This window comes from Brachyistius frenatus, unplaced genomic scaffold (assembly GCF_029030835.1).
Source record: "Brachyistius frenatus isolate BFR_SWC_R1_liver_20210118 unplaced genomic scaffold, ASM2903083v1 Contig_12, whole genome shotgun sequence".
NCBI classification, from domain to species: Eukaryota; Metazoa; Chordata; class Actinopteri; family Embiotocidae; genus Brachyistius; species Brachyistius frenatus.
The window spans coordinates 1,957,056-1,984,830 of record NW_027210611.1 but is presented as its reverse complement, the minus strand read 5'-3'; the positions used below and the strand labels follow the sequence as shown (position 1 = coordinate 1,984,830).

The following is a 27,775-nucleotide window of genomic DNA, read 5'->3' as shown; positions in this document are numbered from 1 at the left end:
ACACAGGATGAATAATACAACTGGGTGGGAGTTGGGAGTGATTCATTAGCCATCTGGCAGAAAGAGACATTCAGTCATACATGCATGGCTGGATTAACCAATTAGGGAAAAAAAATGTAATGTCCTCACCCAAACGACCATCTTTTGTACATTGTGCATTTACCCAAGTCCTCATAAAGCACAGTGGGAACAGCAATATATCAAAATTTGATTTGATTTGAGACCCAAAAAACAACCGGTGTTTGATAACTGAGGCATGTTGAACGTGTTGTGTTCAGTTGTTGTAATTTAATTAATAGGACTTAATGTACAGACGTGCGACATAAGCAAATTATAAACAAAAATAAAACTGCAAGCAGTGATATGCGGGCCCTCGCAGCTTCACGTCGGGGATCCAGCGGGTCGGGGCCGCCGGCTCTCCGACGTGCAGCACGCGAGAGTCGGCATATTCCTGCTTGCAGTTTTATTTTTTTTCTCGATCTTGTTCCTTATTCTTCTTTAAAAAAAAAAAAAAAAAAAAGGCTTTTTTTTTGGCGGCTTTAACATCTTCAAAAACTCATGAAAGTTGATGCCTGACGCAAGTTTGATGAGGTTTGGAGCATTGTTTGACCTTAAACATCAACTTCCTGGTTCACGGCAAAACATCAAACTTAGCTGTATCGCCCTGGCTATACTATATACTAAATTAATTTTGGGTCACTTTTTGGATGATGGTATGACTTTTCTTTGAATATTTTGGACAACATACTTTGGATATTTTGGATGACTTTTCATGACTTTTTGGAGTATGACCTTTTTCTGAAATGACATGCATGCCTCAAGTTACTTCTCACAACTGCTTTACCACCACTATATCATGTCAGAAATATGAAAAAAAAAGAATTCACTTTTGGACTTTTTTGTATTGTTGTTGACCTTTGGTTTCAGTATGACTGCACGTACAAACCTGTGTGGCTTACCCTTAGAGGGACTCGCTTTAGGAGGTGTCGCCCTCGGTGAATCACATGGCTTACCCTTACAGGGATTTGCTCTCCGTGAACCGTGAGGCTTATTAAGGGAACTCTGCCCTCAGTAAACCGTGAATCTTGTGTGTTACCTCAGCGGGTAAACCATGAACCATGTGTGTTACCTTGTGGGGGCTCGAACCCGTGTCTTCATGAGGTCGTTTCCAGCTCTGAGTTGGCGTTGTAGACCGCTGGACTATCTTCGGTGCCGGAGGAAGAGCTGCGGCAGGAGAAAAAGTTTCACAGAGTTCACTCAGAGCTTCCAGTGACTCAACCGACAGTTTGGTTAACCCAACAGGTAAAATATTCTACTTCACCAAGGTTGCTATTAATGGTTCAGATTCCACCTTGGCCTGTTGATGGTGATTCAACTTTTAGTGAAGTTGAAACGTTTGGAGAAATTGAAAAAGTTTTGCATACACTACTTTTTTTTAAATCATGCTACAGCATGTCATCCAAATTATGAAAAAAAAAAGTCATACTACAGCAAAAAGTGACCTAAAAGTCACTTTTGGGTCACTTTTTGGCCACCACGCCACGGGCACACCGATCGACGAAAACAAATTCTTATGATAACTTTTAATTCCAAACATGTAAAGAGGGCACAGACTCAATATCAAGTCGGTCTGCCAAAATCTGAAGGAGGAGTTTGTTAAAGTAAAATGTGCGACTAAATTCAAAATGGCGGACTTCCTGTTGAGTTGACGTAATGGTGCAATGTAACTTTTTTGTTCATCTCGGTGTGATACACATGTCCACCGAATTTCATGCATGTAGCTAAATGGAGCCGCTGGGGCATCTGTTTAGGGGGCGCTAGCGAGCCATTTGGCCACGCCCACTCGCAACTCCACTAAAATACAAAAATTTTGCCGGGAGAGACGGGTGTACCAACTTTCATGAGTTTTTGAATATGATAAGGCCTCCAAAAATGCAGTTCTTTACAGAGAATCATAACAATCGCTTGGATAACAATAGGGCTTTCACACCATCGGTGCTCGGGCCCTAATAATATTTTTTTTTTAAATGGCTTTTGACACGAGGCACACAAATTTGCAAATCAGTCCAAAACCAGATAACCCTCAGTGGACGAGTGCCTTTTTCTTCCCCCAATAGCCAGCTGCACCAGCTGTTCATAAGTCCAAACATAGCCTACTTATAAAGCTATAAAGTGTTTACAAAATGGAGATTTACGCAGAACTCTGCCAAAATACCTCTTCTGCAGAGGTGAGTTGCTACTAAATGTTTACATTCACTAACTGCCAGGTACAACTGAATTAATTGGCACTGACCTGTTTACAGTGAACAGTACAATAAGTTATTGGATGCAGTCCACTCATCTAATGTGACCTGATCAAAATGCTGTTTAATAATAAAGTGGGAAGGTTTTAACCTACATTACCAATATATATTTACCTTAATATTACATATTTACTAATTTACTTAGGTTGTCATAAAAAGATTTCCTGCTTATTCTAAACTGCATCAATACTAATAACTCTAAAACACATATTTCGCCTCCATATGAATAAAACAAAGTCATCACCAATTAAGTTGAATATATTGTTTGTCTCCCTATATTTTGTATTTTGGGGAATTCACATTACAGCCTGTGATTTATGTTGACTGGATGGCGCTACAAATGTTTCCTAGCAACCAACTGACACAATACTGAATCATGTCATTACTGATGGTGGTTTGATGGTGCAATTGGATTTAGTAAATCAACTGTTTGGGGCAGAGCAGTGGTGCAGTGGTTAGCATTGTTGCCTCAGGTTCTGGGTTCAAATCCAGGCCTGGGCCTTTCTGTGCAGTGTTTACATGCTCTCCCTGTGCCTGAGTGGGTCCTCTCCCGGTTCTCTGGCTTCTTCCCACCATACAAAAACATGCGTCTCTTGGTGATTCTACAAATTTCCCTTAGTTGTGAATGAAAGCCCTCTATGGTATTTGTTTCTGTCTGTTGGAATATGTTGTCCCTGTGATGGACTGGCGACCTGTCCAGGGTGTACCCTGCCTTCGCCCTAAGTGAGCTGGGATGGGCTCCAGCCCCTCTGTGACCCTGTTCAGGATAAAGCAGGTATAGATCATGGATGGAAATCAACTGTTTGAAACCAGAAGACTTTCAACTTATAAATAGTAAAGTTACCAACATTACCCCAATCCTGGAGGTCTATTGGCCTGGTTGGTAATCCAAACTGTGTGTGTTTGTTTTAGTGAATTATTTCTGCAGGTTCATTAGCATATAAATCTAAACTGCCTGTATGTGGCACATGAATGGAGATGCATATAAACACACGAGTCCCATTTCATATCTTCACCCTCCAAATTTGCCCAAAGTGTTTCCAACCACTGCGATGATACCTAAAACTAATTCCCGAAATTGAAAAGCTCAATCAGCATCTTGTGCCTTGTGGCATTTGGTTTAAAAGGACGCCTGCAGTGGTCTCCGCTCTAATTTTTGCTGTCATAATTAAGCTGAATAAACAAGAGCTCACAGTCCCAGGTGGGTTTTCTTTGGGAAAACATATGCCCAACCATTTATTCTATGACTAATAGAGAATAAATGCCTCTTTTTTATGTAATCCCAGTTCAACAGAAGAATATTAATGTTTCCATTAGACGCATGGTTTATGTTTTAGCAGATTTAATTCAAAGCCATTAATTTGCTGATGCATTATGTTAATGTTGATTCAGCTGTGCATTACCATCTGCAGAGCTGTGCTGAAATGGTGAGCAACGTGATGCTGCTGATTACTGTAGTTTTTGGTGGTGTTCTGCGTGTAGGTGGAGGTGTGTGGGAGAGGCTGCATTCTGTGCATGTAATGAATTCAGCCTCTCCAGAGCCAGTTTGGCACAATACAGTGCAACAGTGCTTCACTTCAAGAGCCTATGAGGAAGAGATTAGCCTCTCGGTATGAACATGAACCCACTGATGGATTGTTAACAAAAGGGAATCTTTAGAGGAACATGTGTGGAGCTATCTGATGTGTTTTATTGTCTCACTATCTTACTGATAGCTTTGCCATGTGTGTTTGTACTGTCAGATTTTACAATTTGTTCTTCTTTTAATTAGATCAAAATACTGACTTGTTTTTCTGTTTTCCACATTGATTGATTGATATCTCAATGAAGGGATGACATTCAGACCAATAGAGTCTGGTTTTGATTGACACAGATCTGTGATTAGCAGTGATCTTTAACTTTTCTCTGAGGGTACCAAAATCAATTACTCAATTTTGACGTTATTAATTTGGATACAGTTCTGGGACATCCTGTCATTAATCAGCTCAGTGCACTGAACCAGGACAAAATTTATCAGAATAAAGTAGTAAAATAGAGCGGCCTCTATGATTAGACATATTTACTACTTTGAATAATATGAACAAGGGGAAGAGATTCAATATCAAAGGACCTACAATTGAACCCGTGAAACCCCATCTGGAGTATTGAAACCACTTTGTGTGCATCTTGACATAATACTCTATAAATATATGTATGATACTGAATACTAAAAAATCTTGCGTTGCATCAATACCGATTGTTTTAGTGATTTGTGGTTCTGCAAGAAAACGGTTTCTAAAATAAACATAAGAAAATGACCTCTGTGTATGTGCGGGGATGATTCACGAGCTACCACAAACAGAACGAATGTTTGCTTTAATTTTGAGTGAGCCTCCGCTGCATTGTTGTGCTCAAAGTGCAGCTTTGAAGAAGCTGTGCTGCTGCCTGCCTTTGTTTAGCGTGTTTGGTTTGAAGGCCATTTCCACACACTTCCACTCCAGTGCAGCCTCTCTGTCTCTCGCTGTGTCATCTCTTTGTCTGACACACTCACTCAGTACTGCAGAATAAGAGAAAGGAAATGGAAAGATTTCACTAATGTCTATTATTTGTCATGTTGATTAATTTAGTTCAATTTGGTGTTAAACGCTACCATTGACGGCTGCCCTGTTATTTCTGTGGTTGTATCAATGGCAGTACAGCTTTGTCTGTAGAAACCACACTTCTGACACATGCACACATGAATATCGACACTATGTCAGGCTATAGTGGATACTGTAGTCTGATACACATGTAATTACGCGCTTATAGAGCCTTTAAAGATGACTGATGAAAGTGTTAATCTAGAAATGCTAATACAAAATTTTGTTTGCTACTTTTTGGTAAACCACCACACACACACACACACAAACACACAAACACACACACACATGGGAATTTTTCCTGAATTATTGAACAATTTAGCTTATCTATTCGTTTTAGGTTGTTTTGATTTTACACATCAAGATCAGCTTTCTTGTCATAAGTAGTTGTGATGTTGTGCAAGGTAGTCTGTGCATCTGGTGATTTCAGCATACTGGCATGTTAAGCAGCTATAATGTTTGCCACGCTAGTTTTAGCTCGTTACATGCTATCAATTGCTAATTAGCACGAAACACAAAGTGCTGCTGAGGCTGATGGGAATGTAGATTTTATTTATTTTGTAGGTAGGAGCTCAAAAATCAATATTGTGGATATTTTTTATATTTGTTAAACACTTAGTTAATCACTTTGCTGTAAAGACATGGGCTGTCAGCCAGAGGGGAGGACCTAACAGAAGATGATATCAAGTTGCATTATTGGAAATACACTGGTTTTGTTGGCTGACTTATTATACTCAGCTTCACCTGTTTTGAGTTTTATTTTTTGATGATTCACAAGTCCCCCAGCTTTGCAAGGGATCAGTGCTAAACTACTGGTGTACCCCTGTAATACTGCCTGTTGCTGTTACTATATATTTGCAGTTCAGTGTACATTTTTAGTGATTAGTAACTTGGCAACTCCCCAGAGAAGCCAGCTTCGATTTTCTGTCTCCTTAAACTGTTTGTTGCTTTTAAAGGGGAAGAAGGAATTTTATGTGACTCGTCATTTATGAGCCCAACTTGACTGCATTGTTCCGTCGTTTAATATAACGATCCAGCTTCAGGCTCTTTTTCGGATTGAATCCAGGATTTGCTTGAGCTCTGGTCCCCAAAATTGTAAAAATAGCCCCATCCATGTGAACTTAAGCCTACACTCGAACATGCAAGTCACAATTAGTACATTTCAAATAATATAATACATTCAAAACACAATACTTTTTCACCATTTTCTTGTTTTTGTTCATGCTCAGTGGGCCTTTTTGTCTACATCAGGACTTGAATCACAACGATCATGAAATGTGTTCCAGTTTGTATAACGTAGATTGATTGTAATAGCAGCGGATAAATGCTGCTTTAGTCGTCCCGTGCAGCATACAGTACTGTTTGTTAACTTTGAGAAAAGGTTCTGAACATGAACAACAATTTGGACAGTGAGCTTTCAGCTCTTTGAAAAGTGTTTTCAGATTTATCTGCATTAGTGTGAACATGGCCTCACTCATTCACTCACTCACTTGGCCTCTCCCTCCCACTGCTTTCAGGAGAGAGTCTGCGTGGGTTTACACTTGAGTTTCTGCCATGTGCTTTCTACCCCCTGCTCTCACACACACACACACACGCGCGCACACACATGTATACCCTCCCCCACACTTCCCAACACTGTCCAAAGATTTTATAAGTTTGTATATTTGTATCTGTGTATGAATGTGAGATAGAGGAAGATGGTCAAATTTGAAAAATAATTCTGATTTCTAGGATGATTTTCACAACTCTATCTTGCAAATCAGCAGAAAATATTCACCCTCTCATTAGTGAAAGCATCAATGTTTGAGCAAAGGTAAAATAATGTAGCTTAGATGAGAATTTTCAGGTTTTATGGCTTAATTATTGCAGCATTTTGTAGTTTTGGCTATAACATTATGCTTTCTTAAATGAAAATAACAAAAAATCTGCTTTTGCTCTTCCAACAAGAAACATCCAGATGTGATTTCTGGTCTATGTTGGTAAGAAATTGCCTGGTGGTTGTTGTGATGCTGTTTTTCAGTGTTTGTGCGTAGGTGGAGGAACATCAATGTGTGCGTGGGCAGATGTGAGTAGAGATGCCTGCCAGGTGTATGTGGCTGTGCATTCTTTGTCTCTCACCATGCAAGTCTGGTACACTAAATAGATATACTGTACCACTCACTGGCTGTACAGTTGTCTGCGTGACATCAAATCAGTTTATTATCTGACTTTTTCCTTTAAAATGAAAGCCTCATTTCCAAAACTGTCCCTCAGTCCCATCCATTTGTTGCCTTTTATCATTAATCTCAACAAAGGAAAGAGGTTATGTACCAAATTTACTACTAAGCTACTAATGGATGTTTTTTTTTATATGTCCCTGTTGCATCATCTATATTTTAACCCAAATGTCTTTCTGCTTTTTAGGCCATCACAAATAATGATAGCTATTATTCTTTGAAAAAAAACCTCTCAAAAAGGAATAAAAGAAAAAACGCAATGCGCTGTCAATCTACCATTTTTACCATAAAGATATCTTTTAAATGACATAAAATGTGTGTGTCCATCAGGATCCTGGCCACTGCCGGTGCTCACATGAACATCCCCGTCGACCTTCGGACCCTGAGGGCTGTGCGAGTGCTGAGACCTCTCAAACTCGTCTCTGGCATCCCCAGTGAGTCAGTTACTGACCTCTAACCCCCACACCGTAAGGTCAAACAAAGTGGTACACGTCATGATCACAAGGGCTGTTGTTTCAGAACATGTGCGTCAGTAAAATGTAAGTTTCATGGAAGAGTTTCAAGAAAGATCCATTCAGATGAACACAAGCATTTTCTGTACATAACTGACATTTAGGATCTCTGCAGGCTCCTTTCAATTGCTTATTTTTGAAGCCCTCTGAACTTGAAAATTAAAATGTAAACATAAATTTTGATTTCTTTAACATAATATTTGCCACGTTTAGATTTTCCTGCGTCTCACACTTCATAAGCACTATTCATAACAGTGTAGATATATGGTACATTTTCATCTTTATCTAATGTTGAAAGGCTTGTTTATTAATATTTTGTCCATTACTAACATCTAATTACTCCGTTTATGGGACCAGGACTGGATTCTGTTTAGTATATCTTGATACTTTTTGGATTATTGCAAAATTAGACTTTATTGAATATGAACTTGTTGATCTCATACTGTGTTTTGGTTGAATGGCAATACCTTTTATCTCTGCAACTGCCATCTTTGGGATGATTAAAAACCAAAATATAATTAATGTGCTATTTAAAATAATGCTTTTTTATATTCAAGCTACCAATAAGTCTTTGTGAGCTGAAATAACTGGGACGAAAGACAACCCGTGCAACATAGTCTTCATCATAGTTTGACTATTATGTTATTTTTGTGTCATGTTATTCTTTATCTACACTTTCAGGCCTGCAGATTGTGCTGAAGTCCATTATGAAGGCCATGATCCCGCTGCTCCAGATCGGCCTTCTCTTGTTCTTCGCCATCCTCATGTTTGCCATCATCGGTCTGGAGTTCTACAGTGGGAAGCTCCACCAAACATGCCTGCCATCGGACGACGTTTTCGGTAAGACCCATACAGACCAGCAACAGCTTCTCAACAGTGTGAAAGCTTTGGATTCAGTCAGAGTTTGTTTGAGTGTTTTATAAACAGAACATGTCTTAAAGCACCTATTAAAATGCTCTTTCACTGATGTCCTTGCTTTTCTGGATCCTTGCAGTCGTTCTGGTTAATAACTGATTCAAAGTAGATAACATAAAATCAAAAGATGTTCCAAGTTTGAAGGTGAAGGGAGACAAATGTTGTGATGCAACAGTGTCAACGGCCTGTTTTAGTATTAGTTTGATCTCGACCATCTCACCATAGATGGGGACCTGATATTGTGAAATGCACCAACCCTGTTAGATTCCACATACCACTGAGTGTGGAAGAATATTTTCAGGGTTTGTTTAAGGATTATTAAACTGTGACTTAATCACCAGGTATACCAAATGTGTGGTTTAATCATTGTTCTCAAACATAGGGTGTGAACATTTTCGTCTGAGAAACTGAGACCTTCATAGATTACAGTTGCGGCTAGCTCAGAGCTGTTATTAGAGTTGTTGGTGGCTGATTTAGCTGCTGCTTAATTAGTCAACAACTACTCTGTAATCACACGCCACACCATAGCATTTACTGTCATCGCCCAACACAACTCAGGGATGGATTGAGGTTTAAAACTTGAGTAAGTTTACAGTATTCAGAGTAGGAAAAATAAACCCTTCCACCCCTTTCTTCTTGAGTGGTCTCTCAAGATTCAAAGTTTAAATCAGGTTCACACATGTTTTAAGATGTAAAAATTCTCCATTTGTTCACAAAAAATCTCTTAACTTTACATTTACTCTTTCTCTGCTAGAAAATTCTGACAATATATTATATTCTAAATGTTTAACCATTAGACACAATAGGGCTGTGTTCCAAATGATGTACCTCCCTTAGTACACTCACATGAAGTACTCTTACTTTTGTAGTACTTGAATTTTGTTTCAAATCGCACACTGCTGCACTCCACTTTACCGTAAATTACTGTAATATTTGAATGCCTCAACATGTCTGCTGGCTTTAAATATTTTATCCAGAAATGAACATTTTCATCCCTTCTGTTCAATGCATACAATAAACACACTGATGGCTTCTGTCCAACAGCAGTATTGTGCTACTTAATGAAAAATAAACACTTTTGTGCAGTGTTCTGCAACAGCTGCAGCATCCTCAGAGGCCGCAGTTTGAAACTACTTGAAGGTCGGTGGTCCCTCCCTTCAGCTGCATTGTCATTATGGCAACTGTTTAAGGAGAAAGGTGACCATTGTTTCATTCTCAATTTGTGGACAGTTTTGAGTACATAATCCGGGTACTTTTTGTGCACTGCATGTTTGCATACTTGACAGTGAGAACACACTTATGCACTTACAATAGTGAGTGCTAGTACATAAGTATGTGATTTGGGACATAGCATACATCTCCATAACTGCAAAGTCCATTGTCAGTGTGTGCTATTAAGGTTTAAAGTTTCCATGTTACACTTGTGAAAGTTTTAGTTGTTGTTTTTGTGGGCGGCTGTGGCTCATGTGGCTGTGGCTCACTAATTCTCAATCCCCGGCTCCTCCTGTCAACACGTCAAAGTGTCCTTGGACAAGACACTCAATCTTAAATTGCTCCAGATTGCAGGTGAGTTTAGCAGCTCTGTCACCATTAGTGTGTGAATGGGGGAATTTGAGGCAAAAATAGGAACTATATAAATGTAGTCTATTTACCATTTTAGTTGAAAATTAGATTGTCCTGTAATTTAATTAAATCCTGTTTTTAAACTGAGATTTAAACTAAGCACAGAGAATCATTCCACCTTCAGTTGAATTTCACCAGAGCCTTTTATTGTCAAAGTCTGCATAGTGAAGGTCAAACATTCATGTTAGGTAACAAGGAGGAGGTCAACAGGATAGTTCAGTGTTTAATCAGTTGTTGAACAAAAGTACCCTGAAATTAAAATACAGTCTCTCTCACAGCTGGTAATAGCACAGCAAAACACTGGAAACGACTCACCTGGCTCTTTTTGAAGGCGACAAAATCCTCCTGCCAACATTTCTAAAGCTCACAAATAAACACGTTATATTTCGTCTGCTGTGTAAAAGACAAGTTGTGGTTTTAAAAAAAAGAAAGATATACATGTTATCAGTGAGCTTAAGAGGTGTTGGTAGGCCGATTCTTTTTTCCCCTGTTTCTAGTCTTCATGCTAAGCTAAGATGACCATCTGCTGGCTCCACCTTCAAATGCTGTGGACAGATATGAGACTAGTTATCAATCGTCTCTCAGGTCTCCACATGAAAGCAAATAAAAGTATTTCCCAAAATGTTGAAGTACGCTTTCTCCTCTGTCTGGGGGTAGAGCTGGACTATATTCTGTTTAAATTTAGACTATATTCTTGGCACATCTGTGGCTACAGTAGCCCTACTTATGAGTATGAATAGGTAGCTACACATTTGCCCAGTTTCAATTGATTCACCAGATGGTAGGGAAACATCAACAGTGGCCACAGGGAGGTCAAGGGTTAAAGTCAGCTGAAGTAGACAAATATACTGTATCTGTTAGTGTGGAATGTATGTGTTTATTTCTATAACCAGAAGACCATATCAGTTTCGTTTTATTTTGTAGACAATGAGACTATCGACTCTACCGAGCTGGCATTTGCATGTGGCGTGAGGAAGTGTCCAGAGAAGTACGACTGCAACGACACCTGGATCGGGCCCAATGATGGCATCACGCAGTTCGACAACATCCTGTTTGCTGTTCTCACCGTCTTCCAGTGTATTACTATGGAGGGATGGACCGCTGTTCTCTACAATGTGAGCTCAAATATTCCGTCACCGTAAAGAAGCATCTCACTGATTGCTGTTGCTTGTTTAATAATACAAATGTTATGGATTTCAGACCAACGATGCCTTGGGTACTACATGGAACTGGATGTACTTCATTCCTCTCATCATTATTGGCTCGTTCTTCGTCTTGAACCTCGTACTGGGAGTCCTGTCCGGGTGAGTGTGTCTCTTCCAATGTGCACAACATTCGTATTTCTGTCTTGGTGTCTGTATTATGTATGAAGAGAATTGTTTATGGGCTTTTGTCTTCAGAGAATTTGCCAAGGAGAGAGAGCGGGTGGAGAACCGGAGGGCTTTCATGAAGCTTCGTCGCCAGCAGCAGGTGGAAAGGGAACTGAACGGCTACCGAGCCTGGATAGACAGGGCAGGTACTGGGCAGCAGAACAACTTTACATCTTATAGTACAATGAGACAGCAGACAGGCCTAATTTACTCATGGGTATTTATTGATATAAGACATTGTGCTGCTGTCCAAACAGTGCAGACACATCTAAAAGTCTATTTTTTATAGGAATTTAGGAACTGTGGATGATAGTGGACGTTTCTCCTGTTATGTCTTTCACATCTTCCCATACTTCCAGTTTATGCTCTATATGTATGTAAATGAAGATCTACAGATAGGAGTCAGTCTCTCTGAGGTGCAATTGTTGTTGATTTTATGATTCAGTTTTGCACAGATTCAACAAATGATGAAGTACAATAAATTCAATGAACTTTAGAGGTGCTTACAGGCATATTTTTTAAATCGAGAGTTCGGCTTCTCGCTGTTGCTCTATATTTATCATACAGATGTGAGAGTGGTATTGGTCTTGTCAGAATGTTGAACTATTCCTTTAATTTTCACTGTTATTTTGTCATTCAGAATAAAACACAACCACGCTATTTTTTACATATTTGGCCTATTTTCCGTTTGGTTTTGCAAAGCGATTGCTCTGCTACAGACACTTTCAGAGTTTAGGATCTACAGTAGAGTAGCTCAGTCAAGTTGCACAAACACACAGTGCTGTAATAGCAATCTTCATTGCTGGGCTCCCACGCAAGCAAAGGGTGAGAAAAAGGTGATACTGACTCACTGACTTCAATTTGTGTGCATGTATAGATGTGCACGCGCATGTGAGTGTATGTTTGTGCGAGAGAGCTGCTGTGCATATTTATGTGTGTGCATGGATGTGGGAGAGTGTAGGAAGAGGGGGAGAGAAGGAGAGAAGAAGAGAGAGATTTGTAATGTAATAGAGAAGAAGAGCTCTGTGTTTAAAGAAGGTCACACCGGCCTCTCAAAGCAGCATTCACATCAGTTTAGCCTCTGTTCCAGCAAATGTTTACAGACATCCTAAACAATGCAACCCTGAAATGTATGTTTCTGTGTCTGATGGTTCAAATTGTGCTTTTATAAAAAAAACAAATATGTCTGTGTGTAACCTCCAGTTTCACTGTATTACAGAGGAAGTAATGCTTGCAGAGGAGAATAAGAATTCAGGGAGATCACCTTTAGATGGTAAGTTCACACACCTTAGATTAGTCATCACACCTATAGCTGAAAACACCTGCCACCGTTATGACCACTTACACCTTAAATATCACTATTGTCATCATTTCACACACTTCAATAAATCTGTGTGCAAGAAATATTAAACTGCAGGTAACCATAGCAACAATGCTTACATTAATGTTTAACATTAGCAGTTGATTCTCACTTTCTGACCACATAAACACTTAAAAATGGCTTCTTTTCCTTGGTAAGCGGCCATGGATGTAAGCACATTCCTGTGAGGTTTTACTGTCAGTGATTGAATGTTTACTGTATATACTGTATGTCTATATGCATGTACAGTAACTGCACATTTGATGTTGTATCAACACTGAGTTGGCCACAAGTTAGACAGTGACTTGATGAAAAGCCGAGAGATGAGGACAGAATTAGATTTCCCTTTTGGTTTTCTTTATATGTTACCAGAAGATGTATTGTTGTATTTTTGGTGTCTGATTTGTAGCAGTCTTCTACTCCCTTGTGTTATGGACCCAACAACTGTCATGATATGCATGTACAACCTAACTAATTATGAGCAGTCATTACTTGTATTTAGTTTACTCCGACAGTATCGAGTCAGTGGGAGTTAGCAGTTCTCTTATTTTTATTTTCATTTCTAATTTAGTGAAATTCAAAAATGTGATGAAGTTGATTTTGGAAAATTTTTAGTGTTGAAGAGAGCGAGTAAGAAGACTGGTGCACGGAGAGGAGCACCGGGAGACGAAAAGTATACAGACATGTCCACTGCTAGTAAGTGAAGAATATTTCAGTCTTTACATTGGCTTCTTCCTGCTTTCTTTAGAGGATATCACCTGTCTCCGAGCTTTTTTGTTATTCACATACTGTATATTTCACCTACATATAACTAACTCTTCATCTCTCCACTGATTCTCTCTCTTTCTCCTTCAGGCATGTCACGATCAAGGATGAACTTCCGCAGCGGCCGTCGTGGCCCGGCTGCCTATCTGCGACGTAAAGAGCGCATGTTGCGGATCTCCATCCGTCGCATGGTGAAGACAGACACTTTCTACCTGATGGTGCTCAGTCTGGTGGCTCTCAACACCATCTGCGTGGCCATCGTCCACCACAACCAGCCCAACTGGCTGACAATCTTTCTCTGTGGGTTTCATCTGTGAAAGCCTGTGCTGTGATTTTTTTTTGATTTACTAGATAACAAGTAATTCAGAGGATGTTTGATAGATATTTTGTTTTTGGTAGTAAGCTGCCTCATTCTGCTTTTTGACATAATTGATTTTTGTTTTCTGATCTCCAGACTATGCAGAGTTTGTTTTCCTGGGGCTGTTTCTGGCAGAGATGTTTCTGAAAATGTATGGTCTGGGCTTTCGACTCTATTTCCATTCATCTTTCAACTGCTTTGACTGTGGGGTGAGGTCCTTCTTCTCTTATTCTGACTCCATTTTACATTACAAAAAAAAACAGAAAAATGAAATGAAAGTTGAGTTTCTGATGCACAATGAGGAATCCAGGATACCGAAACGTAATGATAAAGCAGTGATAAAATGTCTTTTTTTTATCAGTTATTATATACAAAGATTAACAGAGAGACAGGTTCTCAGTATAGTTGTATAGTACTAGCTGTGTGTCCTCATGTCAAATCCATCTGTCGCTCTACTTGAGGCTTCAAAATGGCGGTTCACAGATGAGAGGATGAAGTCATAATGGGTCACCGCTTGGTTCGATTGCATTACTTTTAGCTAGTGGTGTACCTAATAAACTGGCGTCTGAGTGTATATTTGAGAGGGCAATAAAAACACCTATGCAAAATATAAACATCCATACTCACGTGGTCCAGATATAAAAACGTTTTCCACATTGCTGCTGGTCAGATGAAGCCTATAGGGAATGATTTATTTTGTTGTGTCTGACATGTTTTGCAGGTCATTGTTGGCAGCATCTTTGAGGTGGTTTGGGGCTTCTTCAGGCCTGGCATGTCATTTGGCATCAGTGTACTGAGGGCGCTGAGACTTCTGAGAATTTTTAAGATCACCAAGTAAGTGGGACAGCGAGACTGCTCACATTAAAACGCGTAACATGTCAGCCTGGGTTGTAGAAAGCTTGTTGAATTTTTACAGATCCCAGATGAAAAAGACCCAAAGGGTGTTTTATTTCTGTTTGCCAGATACTGGGCCTCTCTCAGGAACCTGGTTGTGTCCCTCATGAGCTCCATGAAGTCCATCATCAGCCTGCTTTTCCTTCTCTTCCTCTTCGTTGTGGTGTTTGCTCTGCTGGGGATGCAGCTTTTTGGAGGGAGGTAATTACTAACATCCGTAATTCTTAGATATTCAGGACAAATCTCTGCTCTGGTCTTGATTACGCCATATATTTTAACCTACACATCCAATTATGCCGCAGTTTTGAGGCGGAATCTACACCCTGCGAACTGAACTGCAGTTTCCTCAATGGTGTCTTTGAAGAGGAGAGGAAATGATATGTCCGGATGAAAATAGCTCTGCATCGTCCTCCTCCTCCTCTCCTTCCCCCTCCTATGCTTCCTTGGTCATATCTGACCCTGCTTTCTATCTGCCTTCCCTCTAGGTTCATCTTTGAAGATTACACTCCCACCAACTTTGACACGTTTCCAGCTGCCATCATGACAGTGTTTCAGGTTTGGCTCCCACAGATCCCCTCATTTCTGCGTGCTCTCCATGACACATTGCACCCTGGGATATTTCTCACCCCAAGCGCAGATTAAACAACTCTGCTCACTCGCTCTCCACCCCCTGCCTCCGCTATCATCCCACACATCCATGCACACATATGCGCACATGACTATCAGAAAAGGGAAACGTGAACCAGTCCAAATCAGATCTGCTGCAATCCAACTGCACTGTAAAGAAGTGTTTGATCCAAACACATACTAATAATTATCTTGCTACCTACTTCAATACCATATAGTGACCTGGTGGGCAGACGGGATACTGTACGTGTCCTGTACAGTGTATTTTTAGGCCAATGTTTGCTTCAATCGAATATGAAAAACGCAAAAATTCATGGTAAGTATTCTATGCATTTACCACCAGATTCTGACTGGTGAAGACTGGAACGAGGTGATGTATGATGGGATTCGCTCACAGGGAGGCGTGCAGTATGGCATGTGGTCATCAATCTACTTCATTGTGCTCACGTTGTTTGGAAATTGTATCCTTGTTGACCTCACAAGTAGTCAGAGAGCTCTGATATAACCATGATGACTGCACATGCTCAGTGGTGGAAGTATAAAAAAAAAAACAGCGATTATACAGTGTGGAAACATTCCAACACAAGGGAAGGCCTGCAAGTAAAATTACAAAAGCATTATCATAGAAATGTTGTGTCAAAAAGAGCACTCATTATATAGCAGAGTGCCCTGTCAGTTGTGTTGCTGTATATTAATTAACTGGTTTATTAATCCTGATGCATACACTTAGTTGAAGAAGATGTAAATACTTTATAAACCACTGGGTAGTTTCATTATCTACTGATTATTTATTCTGTAAGTAAAATATGAATCTGAGAAGTACCATTACTGTTAAATAAATGTAATGGAGTATAATATTTGCCTCTGAAATGTAGTAGAGTAAAAGTATATGTCGGAAAATATTCAAAGAAGTAGATTAATTACCCCAAAATTGTACCTTTACTAGATGGAATGGAGGGGGGGGGGGTCAAAGGTCATCACTTAGGAGTCAGAGAACGGCTGAAGAAAGATAGAGGAGAAAATTCACATTTGACACCAGAGAGTGCCCTTGAACAGAGGCGGCTAACTGGCGGTCAATGCTCGGGTGACATGCTGACACCTGAGCCTCTCTTTTAGCAAATGAGGACCATGAGATGTAATCAAACACCCTAGAAAGCAAGCAAATGGATCTTCAATTAAGATTACATTGTCACATTAAGTTCAGCCAGTCCAGTGATTCCCAAACTGTGGTACGTGTACCACCTGTGGCACTCAAGAGTCTTGCTAAATGGCCCAACAATATCACTCTAACCCGCCAAAGTTAAAACATTTTTAAATCTAATTTCATTTTATTGCAAACAGTAATTGTTAAACATGTCACATTACAATGAGGTAAAAGTTTTTATCATTTGATGCGTGTTTAGCCACGGAGGATGACGTCATGTCCGACATAGCACAATGCTAACATTAGCTTGACCCAGTTGGAAATTGTGGGTATCTGCAGTGGGGAGTGGTTCATGGAAGTCTTGGTTCAGTTTCACAGTGGTACATGGTCTAAAGGATGGAAGATAGAAGTACCAATCCTTATGGTTTCTGTATTTTGGGATATTTGTCCTTGACTGCCTCCATGACAGACACGCTGCTGAATGTCTTCTTGGCCATCGCTGTGGATAATCTGGCCAACGCACAGGAGCTGACAAAGGTTTGCACCGTGTTTGTATCTCTGTCTTGTTAGTTTACTGATAAAATGATTCCTTTTTGTCGTGGATATTACATATGTTCAGGTGTTAAGTCTATATTATTTGTGTGTATTGTCTGTGCCAGGATGAAGAAGCAGAAGAGGAGTTCTTCAACCAGAGGTACGCCAGGGGAAGAGACGGCTTAATATCTGAGTAAGTTATTGGTTGACAGCTAACAAATTTGACCATTTTAGGGGTCGATACAGAGCATTAACAGCTCTGAAGTGATTCTCTTCAGATCAGAACTCCTCTTGCAAACATAAACTTGAAATTGGACCGAAACATTTCCACAATTGTTTTAACTATGTTGTTGTTTTGCAGCAAGTAGTAGAATGAAACACTTACTTAAAGATATGAATGCTGTGGGAAAGCTGGTGGTGATCCTGAATGCGATCATCGTGTTCCTTTTGTTTATTAGCGAGGAGATGTTGGAAAATCGTTAAGGATAAGCCTGTAAGATTTTCCACAGGATTATTGATTGTGGACAGTCAGAGAAGCAGTTGTAGGCGTAACTGATAAATGTTTGAAACAGTATGTTCTTCACTTCCTTCAGTTGCATGATAAATGCAAGCCAGAGGCATTTTTAATGCATTGACGACAAAGTTGTGAATGTACATTGAATGTGCCTATTTCTAAAGCGTGACAGATAGTTTCAGATGCATTACTAAGACTTCTGTAACTGTATTTGCCTGTGGTTAGTTATGGGCAGCCTCTGTTATTAGTGAGAGAAGTAATTCTTCACTCCTGCTCCTCTCAGTGACCTGGCAGCCTTTCCACAGGTCCAATGATCCAGTAAGTCTGGAGGAAGAGGAGGGCAGGAGGTGTTTTTCAAAAGTTGTTGGGAACAGTAGGAAGTCTGAAAGTATCACTGGACTGGGAGGAGGCACACTTTGGGGCGTGTCAAGTTTTGGCCAAGTTTCCCTTCTCAGTGTGACTCTGGCTGATCAGATTCACTGGCATTTTTGCCAAGTGTAGAGCTGCTGGACTGCTCCTGAACGACGCTCTGCCCAAGTGAGGAGCGAACATGTTCACAGTTCGCTTGATCCTGTTGAAATTCACTTAAATTTGATAAGTGTTTGAAGATCTAATCATCTCTGAACAGTTTGTTATGCAAGAGAGCCAATAATAACAAATGGAATGGTCAAAGTTGTTATATTGACATTTAAGCTGTATTGATTAATTCAAGATGTCAAATTGTAGCCTCATGTTGATACGCCACAGTTAGCTAAACTTCCGGTATCTTTCAAATTAAAAGCCCGCTGGTGTTTCAACAGACAGAAATCCTTCATTCCTTAACAAGACATTTATTGTGAAACACTGACAGGAACCTGTTGAGACTAAAATTGGACAATCACACTTTAGACGAGTAATCTAGAAAAATGTTTGGAATAGCATCATTATTTTTGTTGACTTTATTAAACTAAAGAGAGGACAATATACATTATTGACTACTGCCTGAAAACTTGCCACCACACAGGTACAGTGGTTACACAACCTTAGGAACAGCAAAAACCTGTACTGTATGTGCACTTGTGCATGCACATATTCTAGGTGTGCTCTGGTACTTCAACAAATAGCACTTCACCCCGGGATAAAACTATTACATAAAACATCTGAATACCTGAGTTTCTCATTCTGAACACTGACCTGGCTGGATTAGGACTGTACTTGTAATAAACTTTTTAAACCTTGAATCTTTTTCACAGTTGACATTTTGACTATAATAGCAGGAAACACACAGTTGTATTCAATTACTTTAACAATAGCTAATTTCCACCTATGGGAAGAGACTGCTATTGTGCATACTGGTACACTTAATGTAACTGAGTGATCATTAACGTGTGTGCTATGACAAGTCAAATTGTCTGCTGTAAAAATTATTATTAGCTACAAACTCTGGGTGTTTACTGTACTTGCTTGGTTTTCCAAATCATACCATATGATAATCCTACCTAGAAAGGTCTTCCTTTATTTACCCATATTGGACATACCAGTACAATAGAATATCAACTTGCACAGCCTCAAAACTCGCTTGAGATAAGTGATCCATCCTAATAAGTGTTACATTTTATTCTTGTCGAAGTTAGAATATAAGAATATATTAAATGTAATATTGAGTAAATGATTGATTAAAAAAGACTCCATTGCTGATTTCTGCATTTGAAGGTTTTAAATGTTTTAGTTCTAAGATAAAACGCAGGAGACATCCTGTTGTATAATCCTAGTGGTTATTGGTTGTTGAACCAACAACGTTTTCTTTTCTGCAACTGACGCTCAAGTTCTGAATGTTGGGGGTTCTCTGAAAAATACTTGTGTTTTTCTTTCTTGTCATTTTTGGATTTTTTTTTTTTTTTTTTTTTTTCCTAGTTTATAAAATAGAGACAGACAACAAACAAGGGAGGGAGAGCATCATCGCATGCAACACATCTAGAAACAAACAGGGAAAGGTACAATAACATGGTATGTGTCTTAACCAACCGCCCACTGAGACGCCTGTAGGATGTGTCTCTATATACCATGTGATGCTTTTTCCATGAGAAATATAACAATGAAAAATGTGAAGAATTACTTGTGGCAGTCTCTGCAAGTTAATATTATACAAAATCTAAATGAAAAGGGGCCAGTAGCTGCCTGTATACCTGATCTGGTCCAGTCACTAGTGATAAACAAGTATTTTTTAGAAACAACATTTAAAGAATTCCTGAGGTGATACGATGGCTGGTCTTTCTAACCCACTAAAGTTGTGGACATCACTTAGTTTGACAGCAGCATGGACTCTTCTGCTGCTCTTTGACTCTCTAGTTGGGACACTGAATGTATCATTTGTCTGTTACATATTTGAATGTTAGTCCTGTAAATGTTGCAGCTATCAAGATGCCGGTTACAGTGTTTTTTCTGGCTCCATCACGTTGTCTTGTTATTTACTTGTTATGTGGCACTGACCAAAACAATCTGTCAGGTTTAAGATCAATTACAATTTAGACATTTGAAATTAAATTCAATATAAGGAGTTAAATCCCTTGAATTAAATTAAACATTATTAATAAATAAAGTGCTGAATTCAGCCTGTTTTGGATAAACCTCCCAGTTTTCATCCCCTAAACATATTTTGTTCTGTGCCACAACAACTGTTCTGTGTATGTTGTAAAACACTAATGTCTTGTTTTCAAATAATCACTCATTGATTACATGGACAACAAAAGAATCTGAATACCAGTAAGTATAACTGTATGCATCTCTGTCACACAGAATTTCTCTCTTGAGTTTCCCTACTCGATTAGTGAGATTATTTTTTAGACAATGTTTGCACTTTAATCCTGCACCTTCCCTTTTTGTCCTTGTGGTTTTTGTTATTCTCTTTTACTTTTAACCTGTCCTTACCTCTCAGGTATTTTTACTTTTGGATGTCTTTGTACTTCTTGCACATTTTTCCATGGGAATTTTTTGTGTTACTAATCAACTGACATGATAATTTCACAGAAAAGGCCTGTCTTTTTTTTGCAACTTTTATTTGATTTGTTTGAAGATTTTTTTTTTATATACATATATATTTATATATCTAACTTGTATGCTGAATGGACACTAGTGTTGATGTTTTTGTCACCAATTCCTTAAATGTGGGTGTGTTTCTGCCTTATATTGATGTGTCATATATTGTGGTCCTTAGAGGGAGGAGAAGACCGTACCTATACAGGAAACGGGCGATCCACAGAGGACGACCAAATTTCCCGGAAGAGCTTGAGGGTCCAGGGTGTGCCGCAGACGAGCAGCCTCTCAGTGGCTCCAATGCCTTCTCCAACCGCCGCGAGAGGAGGAGAAAAGTTAACATGTCGGTGTGGGAGCAGAGAGCCAACCAGCTGCGCAAACGTCGTCAGATGGCGAGCAGAGAGGAGCTGTTTGCCAGCCCACCGGAGGACACCAACGAAACTCCCACCATCGCCCACCACGCCTCCACCCTTTCCCCGGAGGCCAGCCCGGCCCACCTACCTGAGTCCCCCATGTCGGTGGGGATGCCGCTACCTGAGCCTCCAATGTCCGTCTCCATTCCCATCCCTGAGCCTCCGGCGGCCGAGCCTCTGGTAAACCTGGGTGACGAGAAAACTGCAGGAGCGAACCACCGGACAGCAGGCGGGGGCAGACACAGGATGGCCCGAAAGTTTAGGACCAGTCAGGGGCCCGAAGAAGTTGCCCGCCACAGACGCCACCGTCACCGCGATGCCCGCACTGAGGCCAAGAGTCTGGACTGTGTGCAGTCACCACATGAGGTGCTACATGTCAGACGGTCTCTCAGCCAGGAGAGGAAGATACTGGACGAAAGGGAAGAGAAGGAAGGAGGAGAGGAGGGGGAGAGAGCAGAGGGAGAAGGAGGGACAGCCCAAGATGACTGTGGAACGTGCATCGTCAACCCATATGCAGAAGTTGGAGAAGATTGTAGAAGGTAAGGCTGTTCTCATTTATTTCTTGACTGATTGATACTCTTATGAACTTATTTCTGACTGTATTTATTGCATTTACCTGATAGATATTCAGTTCATCTTAGACGACATGGACTTTTCCAGCTAAGAGTGTCTTTTAAAGTAGATTTACTTTTTTCCACATCTATCTCAGAACATTACTCAGCTGCTCATATATATACTAAAAAAGTTTTTGGCTGCTGTAATCATTTGTTGATCATTAATCAATCATTGTACCTATGCATACTGAAGAAGATGTTTAATGTGTGTCTTTTGAAGGAGATGGAAACTAAATTAGTGCTGTCTTTGTACAAGAATTAAATCCAATTGGAGAAAATGTGAGGCTTTGGTAGTCTTCAATTAAACTTTGAAAGATGTTTTGTCAAAGAATGAGGATTTCGGAATTTGTCCCATCTCGCTTCTGTGTAATTGTATTAGGAAGGGATCTCTTCCTGGCCAAAATGGAGAAGGAAAAAAAAAAATCACAACAACCTTTGCCAGAAAAGTAGATATTTTATGGATATAGAAGTGTATGTAGTGTGTCAACATGTTGAGAATTGCTAATTAGCACTAAACATAAAGTACAGTTCAGTAAATGGATATGTTACACAGGTAAGAACAAAGGGAAATTTTGACCTCATGACGTCCTAAGATGAAAAGTCAGGGAGAGACAAATGTGTTTTTTTACATTTTATCTTGGTGGTGATTAATACATTTCATGGCTATTCTTCAGTATTCTTTTTAAGAGTCATGAGTCTGTATATAAGTGGCGTACTGACCAAAATTGGCCTATTTAGAGCCATTCTGCGAGCTTAGATAAAAACATGGAGATGTCAAGGTGTGATCCTTTTGCAGGGAGGAACATCTACTTTATCAGATAATTTAACAATAAGAACAGGATGTTACAAACAAACCAGAGCTTTTGCACAGTCTTTCCTTCAAGAAATATTTCCATGTCTTCTGTGCCCAGTGGCGACCATGCTCAGTGCGAAAAGCTGCTGGACTGTAGCTGGTCAGAGCAGGGTGAAGGTGGCCTAAACATCCCGGTGGAGGCTGCGTTAGAGGCCACGGAGTACACCGTGAGCGCCATGGAGTCTGAGAACCGTCCGGTCTCCCTCAAACGTGACAAATCCAACCTGGAGGGCAGCGTGGCCATCGAAATGTCTGCACAACCACTGCTGGAGCTCACGCCCATGACAGGTAGCACCGTGACCACTTCCCACTGAAGTCACACTGCTTTACACACTGCATCATAAAGCTGGATTTAATGTCAGTATCACTGTACCGCTGTGTGTAGGTGTTGCTGACATCTGATGAGAGAAGCCACTAATAGTTTTTTTGCTGAATCTATTGTGCTGGTGACTCATGTTTTTCTTTCTTTGTCATAGCTGTCCATGTACAGCTGAAACATTTGCTTTTATTCTTTCCCTCGCATTTCTGTCTGGGTTTTTAGTGAAGAGCAAAGAGTTGGAGGCATACCAGTCTGAGCCGAGTGACAGAGAGGAGGAGACAGAGGAGGAGGAGGAGGAGGAGGAGGAACCTCCGATTCCTCCTAAACCTGTAGCTCCAGACAGCATGTTCATCTTCAAGGCCTCCAACCCGTAAGATGCAACAGAATCACTGACTATCAGAAGCGATGAAGTCGTGTTTACTTGTTTATTCAGTTCTAAAAGTATTTCTATCTTTGTGTGCTTTTTTTTATGTTCACCGTCATTAACCTACAACAAACATCTTCTCCTTTGCTGCACCACAGCATCAGGAGGATTTGTCACTATGTGGTCACTTTGCGCTATTTTGAGATGACCATCCTCCTTGTGATCGTGGCGAGCAGCATTGCTCTGGCGGCTGAGGACCCCGTGTGCACGAATTCAGACAGAAACAAGGTGAGCCCTAAACACACCTCTCCGGACGTGTTTGTAATTTTATTCAAAGAAAAGCGGGTCTTAATGTATCACTATGCCCATTATCATCAAGAAAACAAACATTTTAAATGGACTAAAAAAAACTGATAAAAACTCGAACCTACTTTTTGTAAAATGACGAGGTTTTAACTCAGAGTGACTCTTTCAGGTTTGATCTCCAGTTGACATAGCACTTGTGACAGCAACAATGTGTCATGACACATTTGGCTTCATGCACACACAAGGTTGGAATCAGCTGCTCTGCCTGGGAAAGAGCTGTGCAGTTTGTTTTTCACAGCTTTTCACTTTTCTCAGAATCATGGAGCGTGTCGAGAGTAACCAAGTAAGCACACGACTAAAATCTGCGCTGTATTTCGTAATAATGTGAGTGAGAGATAGAAAAAGTGACTTAACTCTGCCATTCATATTTCCCGTCTTTTAAATTACAAACATTTCCACAGACATCACTCCCTGTTTGAAGTCAGTTATTCAATTTTAAAATGTCTTTTTGTCACTGTGCTGCTTTTGAAGGAGAACAGAAGAACTTAAAGAGACACCACACCAGTCTTACACATTAATATAATTTTACTTGTAGCCCTGATCAGCCTGTTTGAACAGTTGTATAAAGTCGTCTGTGGCTCCGGCAGGCTTTGTCAAGTCTGAGACAATAATGATGTCATAATGACATTATCAGGGTTATCTCATCTGGGGATTTTCATATTTTACAATTCAGTTATATTTATATTGTAACACATCGCCACAAAAATGATCTCAGGGCACTGAACATAGTGTAGTCCTTACAACATAATTTAACAACATAATAGACATGAACCCACAAGAGTGACAGCTGGAAGGTAAAGCTAAATTTTAACCGGAAGAAAGCTCCAACAGAACCAGGCTCAGAGGTGGAAGACCATCTGCCTTGACCGGTCGGTGTGAGGGGAGTGCAGAAAGAGAGAGAGAGAAAAACAGCATGGATAAACAACAAACAATAAACGTTGGGTAGCTTGGTGGGGCCAGTAACCGCAGATCAGATACCTGCTAAAAAAGCGCAGTCACACAACTTAATGGATGTGTAAGACTACATTACTGGAGCACCCGTTTAGGAAATATATATGGTCTGGTTTCAGCACTAAACAGCATGTTTTATGGGCCAAATGATTCAAAGGACCCAGAGCCAGACAGAGAAACTAGAATTCCTCATTTGAGTCAGTAATTTCTTTCAGATTTGTAATAACATTGATTTGCCAGAGCTACTCTTTGACACCGCTTACAAATGTACTGATTCATCCTAATAATGTTTATTTACAGGCATTAAGGTGTAGGAATTGTGCAAATTAGAAGGTAACAAGTTCATTGCCACCGGCTGGGTGGGATTTATGTAAATGTTATCTACTCCTGTGGCGCTGTAGTTGTGAGTGTGTCACAGTGATGCTAAATGAGAGAGGAGAGTCTGTAATTGTAGACAAAAGTTTTAAAAATGCATTTCCTCCTATTTTTAAATCATACAGGTCCTCCGATATTTCGATTACGTCTTCACAGGAGTGTTCACCTTTGAAATGATCATCAAGGTGGGTGATGGAAAGATATCTTACTTCTACTTTTAAAGGATTTAACTTTTCTCTAGAATTACTCAGAGGGGTTTTTGGTCCCTGTGTGTATTTAATCTGCTCTGTTTACATGTCCGTGTGGGTGTGTGTTTGTCCTCCAGATGATAGACCAGGGTCTCATTCTGCACGATGGCTCTTATTTCCGAGACATGTGGAACATCCTGGACTTCATTGTGGTGGTGGGGGCTCTGATCGCCTTTGCTCTAACGTGAGTCAGTATCGAGCTGCCTCCCAATGACTAATGACTGACTCACTGCAGTAAAATGATTTTCTGAGCATACAGTATTGTTCGAAACGACCCTCCCTCAAAGACTCTCAGCAAAATGGAGGCATGCATGGTCCTTTACAATGTGTAACTCCGATTTAACTACAACAGGGGTACAACAAGAGGAAAAGATGGATTTCTATGTAATTCTGAAGCTCACACATGGGTGGAGATCGTCATGACTGATGTTTAAAGCCTCTACAGTAATTTTTTTTTTCTGTTGTCTTTCCCAGTATGAGTGTGACAGATAACTAACCAAAACTTTTGTTTATTTTGTTGTACAGATGACTGTACTGTATGTTGATTTCTCTGTTGTGAATATCGCTGTGATCCTTTGAGCTGTGCTCACGTTGTATCTCTCTTTATGCCTTGATTTTTTTTCTCTGTTGTTCCTGTGGATTTTGTCACTGTTGGGGCAACCAGGAATGTGATGGGGTAAAAATTTTAGTCACACTAAGTATAAACTCCTCTCATAAGCTTCTCATATTTCCTAATATTTATTTGTCTTTATTTTTCCTTGTTTTTTATACTTAACACATTTTTGTTTGTCTTCATCAGCTCACAAAACTGCTGTCGAGCAGGTATCAGGGGTAAAAGCACTGATGATGTGGCAGCACTAAATAATAATAAAACAGTCATACTTTCTGCACTTTGATTAATAATTTGTGCCATATTTGTCTCCTTTTGTCATAAATTTATGCAGAGAAATCAGTGGAAAAAAATATTCTGTAAAAGGGAATAACATTATCTTGGGGTCTTGGTTCATAATCAAAAGGAAACTTTATTACATGCATGCACAGATCAAGCTTTGCTTAATACAAGGACAATAATAAATAGAATAGAACTTGATAGAAAGAATTTAGTTATTTGAGGGCAAAAACCACAGAAACTGCTTAACTAATTTGATGGAATAAAGTCATTTTAAGCCATGGCACAATATGAGAACACAAACTATTAATGGAAGTGAAATTATATAGATCATTAATTTAAGCGTTGAAATTCTTCATATTATCAGAAATTTTCCCCTGACATCTGCCAGGCTCCAAACATACACACTCAAGTTGAAGTTCCATGTTTCATTGTTTTTTATTTTTGTTATATGCACTTGTGTTAACATTTTGATTTGACTTTGTTTTTGTTTTTTTGAATGTGTCTTTACCACATGTCTGTGTTCATATGTTTGAATGTACAACTTTGTTCCTCAGTGCTGTATTTCAATGTCAACAGAAACAACAAAGGGCGAGACATCAAGACAATAAAGTCCCTCCGGGTGCTGAGAGTTCTGCGGCCTCTTAAAACCATCAAGAGACTTCCTAAACTCAAGGTATGATGTAAACATTTGCAAACACGCCAGTATTTTGGCTTTTTGTGTTATTTCACAGATCACTGACAGATTATTTTCCTTTGCCTCCCTCTTGTCTTTCTCATCTTCAGGCGGTTTTTGACTGTGTGGTCACGTCTCTGAAGAATGTCTTCAACATCCTCATTGTGTACCAGCTCTTCATGTTCATCTTTGCAGTGATTGCGGTGCAGCTCTTTAAGGGGAAGTTCTTCTATTGCACTGACAGCTCCATGAATTCAGAGAAAGAATGCCAGTAAGCAAATATCTGAAACACTGTCCACATCTGTCTTATTATTTACTGTAAATATCAAAAACTCCTCCTACACATTGTCACTCATAATAGAAATGCACTGCTGGAAAAATAGTTAACATAAGAAACTTGAATATGGAGCGTCAAACTCTTCTGTTTCTATCATCTTTGTTCCCCAAGTGGAGGTTTAAAGCAATAGTTTTGACATTTTATTAAACATTCTCATTCACTTTCCTGCTGAGAATAACTGTAAATGAGATTGATACCACTCTAAACTCAACTTAAAGACTGAAGAGGAAACAACAAGTTTGGCTTTGTTCAAAGATAACAAAATCCACCTACCGCCTCATTCAAAAGTTCACAAATTAATAAAATATATCTTGTTGGATTAATCTGTACATTAATGTGGTACAAAAAAAAACTACACATTGTCAATTTAATGGGGGATTCTGTGCTGAACTTTTTTTTTGCATTTAAAGCTAACTTAAGGAAAATACAAGCCATGAAACCAAAAAACACAAACTACAAAAAATGTAAGTTACACTAACAAAACTAACTACCCAGCAGAAAGTACAGAAGGAAACAAAATGCCACTGCTCCACTAGAGAGCTCTGTGGCAAACAGCTAAATACTTTAAATTACTACCTATTTAATTTAATAAATGTAACCACAAC

General features: G+C 39.7%; 1 protein-coding gene across 4 annotated transcripts in view; it reads left to right on the top strand.

The window, feature by feature from the left end:
• Window positions 1–27,775, top strand: part of LOC138617277 (voltage-dependent R-type calcium channel subunit alpha-1E-like) — a 52,501-nt gene that overhangs the window by 13,242 nt on the left and 11,484 nt on the right. For 2 of the 4 annotated variants that reach the window (XM_069692120.1, XM_069692116.1), the window contains exons 4-27: window positions 7,468–7,571; window positions 8,331–8,489; window positions 11,112–11,302; window positions 11,388–11,491; window positions 11,588–11,703; window positions 12,777–12,830; window positions 13,533–13,613; window positions 13,773–13,982; window positions 14,137–14,249; window positions 14,762–14,874; window positions 15,004–15,135; window positions 15,420–15,489; window positions 15,905–16,022; window positions 17,175–17,242; window positions 17,365–17,432; window positions 20,947–21,717; window positions 22,704–22,933; window positions 23,187–23,334; window positions 23,487–23,616; window positions 25,146–25,205; window positions 25,346–25,452; window positions 25,933–25,944; window positions 26,737–26,833; window positions 26,944–27,104. In XM_069692120.1, the coding sequence (XP_069548221.1) occupies window positions 7,468–7,571; window positions 8,331–8,489; window positions 11,112–11,302; window positions 11,388–11,491; window positions 11,588–11,703; window positions 12,777–12,830; window positions 13,533–13,613; window positions 13,773–13,982; window positions 14,137–14,249; window positions 14,762–14,874; window positions 15,004–15,135; window positions 15,420–15,489; window positions 15,905–16,022; window positions 17,175–17,242; window positions 17,365–17,432; window positions 20,947–21,717; window positions 22,704–22,933; window positions 23,187–23,334; window positions 23,487–23,616; window positions 25,146–25,205; window positions 25,346–25,452; window positions 25,933–25,944; window positions 26,737–26,833; window positions 26,944–27,104 (3,417 nt within the window). The remainder of the gene's footprint in view (window positions 1–7,467; window positions 7,572–8,330; window positions 8,490–11,111; window positions 11,303–11,387; window positions 11,492–11,587; window positions 11,704–12,776; window positions 12,831–13,532; window positions 13,614–13,772; window positions 13,983–14,136; window positions 14,250–14,761; window positions 14,875–15,003; window positions 15,136–15,419; window positions 15,490–15,904; window positions 16,023–17,174; window positions 17,243–17,364; window positions 17,433–20,946; window positions 21,718–22,703; window positions 22,934–23,186; window positions 23,335–23,486; window positions 23,617–25,145; window positions 25,206–25,345; window positions 25,453–25,932; window positions 25,945–26,736; window positions 26,834–26,943; window positions 27,105–27,775) is intronic. The other 2 variants (XM_069692119.1, XM_069692117.1) reach the window with 2 other exon arrangements.